The 9,326-nt window shown below is 43.1% G+C and overlaps 1 protein-coding gene across 1 annotated transcript in view; it reads left to right on the top strand.

Annotated features, from left to right (window-relative positions):
• Nucleotides 1-2,325: 2,325 nt before the first annotated feature.
• LOC122365648 (toll-interacting protein A-like) overlaps nt 2,326-9,326 on the top strand; it is a 30,854-nt gene continuing 23,853 nt past the window's right edge. The window contains exons 1-3 of the mRNA XM_043337056.1: nt 2,326-2,592; nt 6,424-6,612; nt 7,087-7,220. Coding sequence (XP_043192991.1) covers nt 2,503-2,592; nt 6,424-6,612; nt 7,087-7,220 — 413 coding nt within the window. The 5' untranslated portion in view covers nt 2,326-2,502. The remainder of the gene's footprint in view (nt 2,593-6,423; nt 6,613-7,086; nt 7,221-9,326) is intronic.

The raw sequence follows: 9,326 nt of genomic DNA, 5'->3' as shown, positions 1-9,326 counted from the left end.
GACAGGGAATAAGAAATAAAAAATAATATCTAAATATAATTTAATTAAGGAGGCATGGAAAACACAAAATTCCACATAAAATGCTGGCAAGTTCATACTTTTATCTCTAACACATCTAAAGTTATGTAACAAAACATCTCAACACTCTCGTTTACAATGATGGGTCAATGGAGACTGATGTAGGTAAATGTGATGTCATCATAAAAAGGCTAAAACAAAGAGGGCAACATAATGACAAGTGACTAGCTTCAACATGGGTTTTTATTGATGACAGAAGATTACTTTTTGGTTCTGTTTACCTTATAATTAGCACATTTTCCACAAGCGTAAACTGCATTACACGTAATTGGCTAAAAAGGTCATTAGTGGTGAATGAACCTGACTTGTTTTGTGACAGAATATGCAAAACATTTCAATAAATAAATTGTGTGCCCTTCCACACCCCAATTGTGGGCATTTGATGACCATTTCTTGGAATAATATAGGTGTCCCTTAACACCCCACATTGGGGTGCTAAGGGACAGTGATGAAAAATAATAAAAAATAATATGCAGGCATAAATCTTAAAAACTTTAATGTGGCAGGCATGTAAAGCACCAAATTCCACATAAAATGCTGACAATTTGATGCTTCTATCTCCAACCCTTCTTGAGTTCTATAACAAAACACCTCAAAACTGTCCCTTAACACCCCGTTTTACGGTAGCTTAGTAATCATTTCCCACATTTTCTGAGCATCTAACATGACATAAAGCAGTGCAGAGCAGCTTCAGAGAAGAAACACTTTAAATGCACAGACTCACACCAGCCACCCAATGAGCCAGTTCCTCAGTTGACTGTTTCCCTGGACACAGCTTGGCAATGTGAGCTAACTTTTGGCAAGTTGAAGGTTAGCAGTTAAGATTGAGTTAGGGTGAGTACCTACCTAACTGGGTGCTACTGCCATGCAGGTCTTGGGTAGGCTGCAAATATGTGTGATGATTGAGGTTAGGTCAGCTGCCTGTCAGGTTAGTCAGGTTCAGTGCTCATTGCTCAGGTCACATTTTTATGGACATTTGGCAAATTAAAAAACTAACAATCTGATCTAAGCTAACCCGACTAAACATACACAACTACTGACTATAGGAACTGAGCACCTACCTACTTGTGCCTACATCCCATACCATGTCAAAGTAGAGTTCCTTGGTGGAAGATTACCCTCAGTACTTTTTATCCCAGCCCTGTGAAGAAAACTAATACTTCTAAGCTCTGAGTCACTGCTGGCCATCCACAGGAAGAAACACTGAGACTGAGAGCTTTGCCATTGTATATTGGACCAATAATGACTATCACAAATGACTATATGAACACATAATATGATCACCACGGTGACTGTAAATAATGATCACATCGTTGTATGGATTGTCACATTGACAATTTTACTACAATCCTTTTTTCAAGAAATACAGTGATGATGATTAACATCAAAATCAACATAAAGTGGATTTAGTGATCCAAGCTTTCTCCTCCAGTAGCAATGGAATGATCACATGTTTCATTTGCCAGACACTGAGTACCTGATGCACATTACAATCTGCATAGCATCTAAGCATAGTAAAACTGCCCAAGTCCATTCATTCTAGATTTTAACTTGATAGTTAGCACTAATTCATCTTGCTGTTGTAAGTTATCATTCAATATTCATACCAATACATCAATATGCGCTCATCAGTCAACATTTTCTGGCATGATCCTGCTCAGCGTGCTCTTCAGTATTGCTCCAAGGTCTGCAATATTATAGCTTGTTTTTGGACAATAAGCTCTTTTAATTTTACTTTTTCTTGCTGATATATGAGCCCGATCAACTTGCGTTTATCAACCAAAATTTCATAACTTGTTCAACTTGATATTGATATTGCTCAGTAGTCACTAGTCAGGACCTCTGTCACGACTGTCAGCCTCCTGGTCCTGGATACTTCAGATTGTTTTCAGTCAACATGCTTCTTAACTATGATATAAGTCAATCTTAAGGGATTCAAAACATCCAACAAAACGACGTACAAGAGCAAGAAAACCACCAGATAAACTAAAAATGGCCTTGGAACAGAGCCAAGTGGTGCTCCATTTGTTTGTTTACAATGATTGTAGTGCTGATGTATTTTTAGGACTCTGAACGTCGGCTTATAAAAATGAAACGTTTTTTACAAAAGTTGTAAGGCAAGTAATATTTATCTGAAAGAACTAAAATATTCAAAAGCCAAACACTATGAAATACATGAATCGGAACGAAAAAGTAACCCAAAAACCCAGCCTAATCACCGGCTCCTAAAACTGCAACACAATCAGCACTTTTCCCCGCAACTCGTTGTCCAGACGTAAATATGCTGCCTCACTGCGAAAAAAAAAGTATTGCATGCGTATTGCATTTTTGTTGACACAACACGCGAGCTCAAGTTGAGGCCGGTAGTTGAGGGTTTGATTATCATTATTTCGGCGTATATTTGATCTTTGAAAAGGATCGAAAATGGCGTCCGTAGCAGGTTCCAGTTCGTCCACTTCAAGTACTCAGAATCCTAACGCTGGACAAGGACAACATCAAAGCTGGAGGGAGAGGGTGAGGTTTATGTCTATCTTTCATGTTTTAACCACACCAAAGCCGTACCACAATAATCTATTGAGGAATTTAAGCATTTAAGTTTTGCATGAATTTTGTCGTAGTTCAAGGATCTTCATAATCCAGTGCTAATGATTTTTTCAGGATAGGTCAGTAGGCGGAACTATGGTCAAGCATACCGTAAAACGGGGTGTTAAGGGACAGTTTTGAGGTGTTTTGTTATATAACTCAAGAAGGGTTGGAGATAGAAGCATCAAATTGTCAGCATTTTATGTGGAATTTGGTGCTTTACATGCCTGCCACATTAAAGTTTTTAAGATTTATACCTGCATATTATTTTAACTATTTTTCATCACTGTCCCTTAGCACCCCAATGTGGGGTGTTACGGGACACCAATATTATTCCAAGAAATGGTCATCAAATGCCCATAATTGGGGTGTGGAAGGGCACACAATTTATTTATTGAAATGTTTTGCATATTCTGTCACAAAACAAGTTAGGTTCATTCACCACTAATGACCTTTTTAGCCAATTACGTGTAATGCAGTTTACGCTTGTGGAAAATGTGCTAATTATAAGGTAAACAGAACCAAAAAGTAATCTTCTGTCATCAATAAAAACCCATGTTGAAGCTTGTCACTTGTCATTATGTTGCCCTCTTTGTTTTAGCCTTTTTATGATGACATCACATTTACTTACATCAGTCTCCATTGACCCATCATTGTAAAAGAGAGTGTTGAGATGTTTTGTTACATAACTTAAGATGTGTTAGAGATAAAAGCATGAACTTGCCAGCATTTTATGTGGAATTTGGTGTTTTTCATGCCTACTTAATTAAATTATATTTAGATATTATTTTTTATTTTTTCTTCCCTGTTCCTTAGCACCCCACATCCACCTCAAAATATGCATGTATCCGGAAAAGAGGAAGAGGATGATGAATGAATGGGTGGATTTGCACCAGTTTTTCAGGAAACATGTGCAATACATGTGACAATACACCTAAGCATTCATTTTCCCTGTACACCCACTAGTTTATATGGTACACACAGAGTTTTGGAGATGTTTCAATTTTGTGAAAATGTAGCATGATTTTCAAATCCATTTTTGAACCAAATCACTTGCATGAAAAACCATACCATTTTATCCTATGGTCAAGAGCAAAACAGTGTCAACTACCACACTGAAGTTTTTATTGAACCTTCTCAAATTAGGAAGTTAATATGACTCAAAGTTTTTCCCATGCAACTGTCCCTTAACACCCCACTGTCCCTTAACACCCCATTTTACAGTACCCATTTTCGGGAACGCATTTTCGTTCTCATGTTTGGGAACGATAAACCCAAATATGGGAATGCCATGTAGGCATTATTTAAAACAAGAAAAAGAACCGTTAAATGACGTCCAAAAAATATAAAACGATCGTAAACCGCCTGATATTTGTCTCAATATTGTTGGGAAAGAGTTTGATATTGTAAGGCCCATCGTAGTTTCAAATCGTTCCCCTATTTCTAAAGCAGTCCATTCCATCCTCCGGGCCGCGAGCTCAAATTTGGGAACGCTCTCGTACACTGGCGCTGCAAGCGTTCCTTATTATGGGAACGGCGTACCCAAAATTGGGAACGATTTCACCGACGCCTTTCAGGGGCTCTTTTCATTAACAAGCATCACGTCCAACGCCGCAAATTATTGTTAACGCACCAATCATCACATGACCTTTCCGGCAAGACCGTCGCATGTTTCGCCCGGTCTTCTGCGCTTTTATTCCCGTCTATCTCGCAGCGGGCACGCCCCCCTCTGCAGGATTACGTAATTCACAACGCTCAGCGATGTTCAACAAGGTCTTCCATACCTATATCCACCGTCCGTGCCGAGGGTGGAGACATGTCAAGCACCTGTCTGTTTATCACCGATAGTTGACGAGTATGTACAAGGAAGTATCCAAAAATGGGAACGCTGAATATGTTACACCCTCAAAACACCTAGTCCCAATGAAAATCTAGTTTTTTTCCTTTCTTAATGAGTGTAAGTGGCAAAAGGCCTGGTAGGATGGGCACGAGGAATGATCGAACTCAGCATATAAATTATAAATAAGCCACACAGAGCGACCTATATAAGAGAAATTCCCCCAAAACGATCATGCTTAGAAACACGGAAGACAAAACCACGCTCATGACGCTCCTTATAAAACAACGCTAAACAGCTAGCATCCAAATAAAATATGTCTTTCCGGGCTGATAAAATACAGCTGAATAATTTTCGACCACTTAAACTGAGTTTACAACAGTAGTTCGGTAAAAGCACGCACGTTCTACGCGGTCGTCCGCCTCGACACCAGATGTCAACAATATTACCTCGGGACTGTCCGCGTGTTCGCTTGCATATGTCAGCATCGGGTGTCGCTAGTATGAAACTTCATAACCAGGCGAAAATTATTATACTTGACCTCAAAATGTAAAAAACGCTTCATTTTCCTTAAAATTGCATAATAAAATTTCCATAAAATTTCCTTAAAGTTAAATGTAGTGTAACCCATGTTTTCACCATTCCATCATTTCAAAAAATCATTAAAAATATCATTCGACGGTCAATTTCCTTGTTCAACGGTCAGATTATAGATAATTTTATAGAGACTTAGTAGATACTTAAATTAGCGTGCACTTTTTTGAGACGTGATGCACTAATGAGTTTTAGTGGGCGAACGGCCGAAAAATTACCTTCCGTTCTCATAAATGGGAACGCCCGTTCCCATATTTGGGAACTCCGTTCCCAAAAATGGGAATGTTCCTATATTTGGGTACCTACTCATGACCATAGTTCCACCTACTGAGGGGTGGTGTAGCATTGTTAGGTATCAGTCTGAATCAGTCGTGTCTGGTACATGTGTAGGTGAAGTATGGTGAAGATAAAAAAAACATAATCTAACCTGACCAAACCTCACCTACTGAACTATAGCCTTGAACCTACCAACTTAAAACCTACAAGTTACAATGGTACAACCTACAACCTACAAACTTACCAACCGTACTTCATCTACACATATACCTACCTCATGTTGTTGGTTGTTCTTGATCTTTGCTAATGCTATACATACCCTTCACTGATCTTGGTCCACCATTGTTGTTTTAGCATTATCTTACTGTGGTTTTTCATATTGTCAGAAATACCATCTAGAGGTTCTAAAGGTTGCAGCTGAGTTAGCGATTAGCATCAAACTTGACCCGGCAGTTGCTGGGGTATTTCGCCACCCGCCGTTTGCTGGGGGGGGGGGGGGGTCATTTATTGATGCAAAATTCACATATCTGTCAACCAACTAGGTAGGAAACAAATGATTTAAATAATAAACCAATTGGCAATTGGTACAAATCAAATATATTCAAAAACACACAAAGCTTTTGGCTTCAACAGCCACCTTTAACAACAGCTTTGCCTATGACACAGTGACCAAGGCTGTTGAAGCCACAAGCTTTGTGTGTTTTTGAATATATTTGATTTGCACTAATTGGTTTATTATTTGCATCATTATCCAATCTGTCATGGATACTCAACATCAGTAGGTAAACGTGGTGGGTGAACAAGGCCAAAGGCATTTCAGAAATCCTGTCAGCATGTTATCCTAAAACAGTTCCTAACCCAGCCTTTGTAACATGTTGATCTTCCTGCGCATCTCCCAGCGTGTCTGTTATCCGGCCGTCCCCAGTGCCGGCCCGCCGTGCTGGCTCGGCCGGTGAGTCCCAGCGTGTCTGTTCTCCGGCCGTCCCCCGTCCCGGCCCCGCCGTGCTGGCTCGGCCGGTGAGTGACCGATCCACCCGTGTTTCCACGGTCGGCAGGCGTTCGTCTCGGAGCTGCCATCCGACTTCCTGCGGCCGGACGGCGAGTCGGCCCCTTCCGGCGCCGGCTCCACGCAGGAGGAGCTCGACCGGCAGGCGGCCCTGGCGCTGGCACGTCACTACAACAGCCGGCGACAGATGCCGGCCACGCAGACGGCTGCCGGCAGACTCAACCTCACCATCGCACAGGTCAGAGACGCATATAGGCTATAGTGCAACCATGGCAACCCAACCTCACCATTGTGCAGGTCAGAGACGCACAGACTCAACCTCACCATAGCGCAGGCTAGCAGACTTGGCCATAACATGCGCAGGTCAGACTCAAGCTCAACTTCACCATATTACAGGACAGGGAACTCGTCCTCACCATAGCGCGAGCTATCGAACTTAACCTCGCCATAGCGTGGGCCATCGAGCTTAACCGCGAGCTGAGCACACTTCAAACTCCTTTGAATGTCCATTCTTACTTCTGAAAAATTGATAAGCTTTTCTGTATTGCTATTCATCCCGTTTTGGAAAGCCGCAGTATCATTTAACCGTTGAACTAGCCTCGGACGCAACAGGACCACTGACCAGCCATATAATCTAGAATGTATACGAGCTGTCAGTCTTATTTTCGTCCCGACCGGCGCACCCCTGGCTAATCACGCGCTCCGTCGACAGGCGAAGCTGACCAAGAACTACGGCCTCACGCGTATGGATCCGTACGTGCGCCTGCGACTGGGTCACTGCGTGTACGAGACGCAGACGTGCTACAACGGCGCGACCAACCCGCGCTGGAACAAGTCTGTCATGTGGTGAGTCCAGGGGGTGAGTGGGGCCTTGAGAGGGAGGGGGGAGGGGCGGCAGCCACTTTGACGCCAACTGACTGCCACTGTGGCGAGGGTGGCTGTCTCCATGGACCCACTGCGGATGCTATTTCGGGAGTGATGATCTCTGCAGAGTGGTTGAATCGTTTTCTGTGATATATTTGGAGCAATTTGGTCTGTTGCCCAGGGCTAGATAGCGACGGCGTAGAGACATTCTGATTATTTTATTTTGCGTTTCTTCTCTTTGTTTGTTTGTTTGCTCACAACCTTTATGCCGGGAAAATTGGTTATGGGTCACCGATTTGTATCCAAATCCGGGGTGATCCCTTCGGGAAGGTTGCTAGGATAGCTCGGAATTTGAATAAAAGTTAATGCATTTTGCTGATATTAGACCTCGGCGCCGGAGCTGACAGTGTTGCTGAAAAGTTATGGCTGCATGAAACTTACCCAGATTTCCAGATTTATGGACCTAATAAAACTGCTAAATATTTTCCGTCGAGTTAACATCAGAAGATCATTCCACGCCGTTGAAAACTCCGAAGCTGCTTGTGGGTGGCATATCGGTGCCTTTGTCTACTGCTGGTTTATTCAAATGATTCCCATGGATGTTGTCACCGTTAGCCGTTAAAAAATATGAAACTTAATGCCGCAAATGCACTTTCGAAATCAATGTTTATTTTGGTACAGGCTTGATCCACTTCGCTCCTTGATCGAAATGAAAAACACCGTTCCAAAAGTCGCACATTGCGGCTAACGAGAGAAAATAAACTAAGAAATAAGTTGAAACATAAAGATAAACCTTTCTTGAATGTCACTTTGACACTTGTTAATCAGTGAATGCATCGTCCTTGGCTTTGCATATTTACTTTCACTGTTTCAGAATGAGCTATAATAATGACCCCGTTTCAATCAGTTTCTCATCCAAAAAAACCCCTTTTCCTTAATTTTCTAAGCACAAAAATATGACAACAATTTCGTTGCTAGGCAACAAACGCACAGTACCCCCCGGTCGCGACATCCTCCCCCACCAGTGTTCACAAGGGGGAACACGAAACATGTCACTCGCGATACAGGCCACACGTTCCTGACACCCCTCGGTGTCTTTCACTCTGCACTTAACGACCACACCGTGTCAGCTCTGAGCACTAACGGCCCATGCCGATTCTGTCACGGCTCGCGTTGACCTTACGCAGGTCACAAATGTGGGTGCTAGCCACGCGGATCATTATCAATGTCTTCGAACACAGAACGTACCCCATCCATCAAGATCAACATTACTTTCACGGTTCGTCTCACATGAGCATCACATATTGGGCCAGTTGGCCGTGCACCCCGTCGCACGGATTCTCCGATGATTCCGATTTAGAGGCTTAGTTGAGACTCTCCAAGAGACACAACTTCGTTGTCGGGCGAACATACGTCCCACTCTTTGTCTTCACTTCCGCTGATCTGACTCCTCCGTCAGAGCCTGGGTAGACTCTTGTGATGCGTCCCAATTCCCAGTATCCTCTAGGACTCTGACTGTTGACGACCAAAACTACGTCGTCTATCTGCAGATTCTTCTTCTCTGTCTTCCATTTCTGTCTGTTTGTCAGCGTAGGAAGGTACTCCTTGAGCCACCTTTTCCACAGATGTTCAGCGAGGATCTGTACTTGTTGCCATCTCCTCCGTCCAACAACATCAGCATCAGCATCATTGAATACCCCTGGCGGTAGTCCTTCTCTTCCATCAGATGAGCCCAACAAGAAGTGGTTGGGCGTAAGAGGTTCGGGGTCTTGAGGATCACTGCTAATGTAGGTCAGAGGACGGCCGTTGATCATGAATTCGACCTCCGCTAGGGTCGTCTGAAGAACGTCCTCCGAGACGCATTTGTTTCCTAGAACCACTTTGAGGGAGCGCTTCACCGAGGCGATCAGACGCTCCCATGCACCGCCCATATGCGGGGCGGCTGGCGGGATGAACACCCACTGGATGTTTCTCTGACTCAAAGCATCGGATATCTGTGCCTGATTCCAATGTTCGATGGCTTCTCGCAGTTCTCTTTCGCCTCCGACTAGATTAGTGCCATTGTCCGAGTAGATAGTTCGAGGTCTA

The sequence above is a fragment of the Amphibalanus amphitrite genome, unplaced genomic scaffold (genome assembly GCF_019059575.1).
Source record: "Amphibalanus amphitrite isolate SeventyFive unplaced genomic scaffold, NRLGWU_Aamphi_draft 000028F_arrow, whole genome shotgun sequence".
Lineage (NCBI taxonomy): Eukaryota > Metazoa > Arthropoda > Thecostraca > Balanomorpha > Balanidae > Amphibalanus > Amphibalanus amphitrite.
The sequence above is the reverse complement of the archived record's forward strand: the minus strand, read 5'-3'. Positions and strand labels throughout refer to the sequence as shown.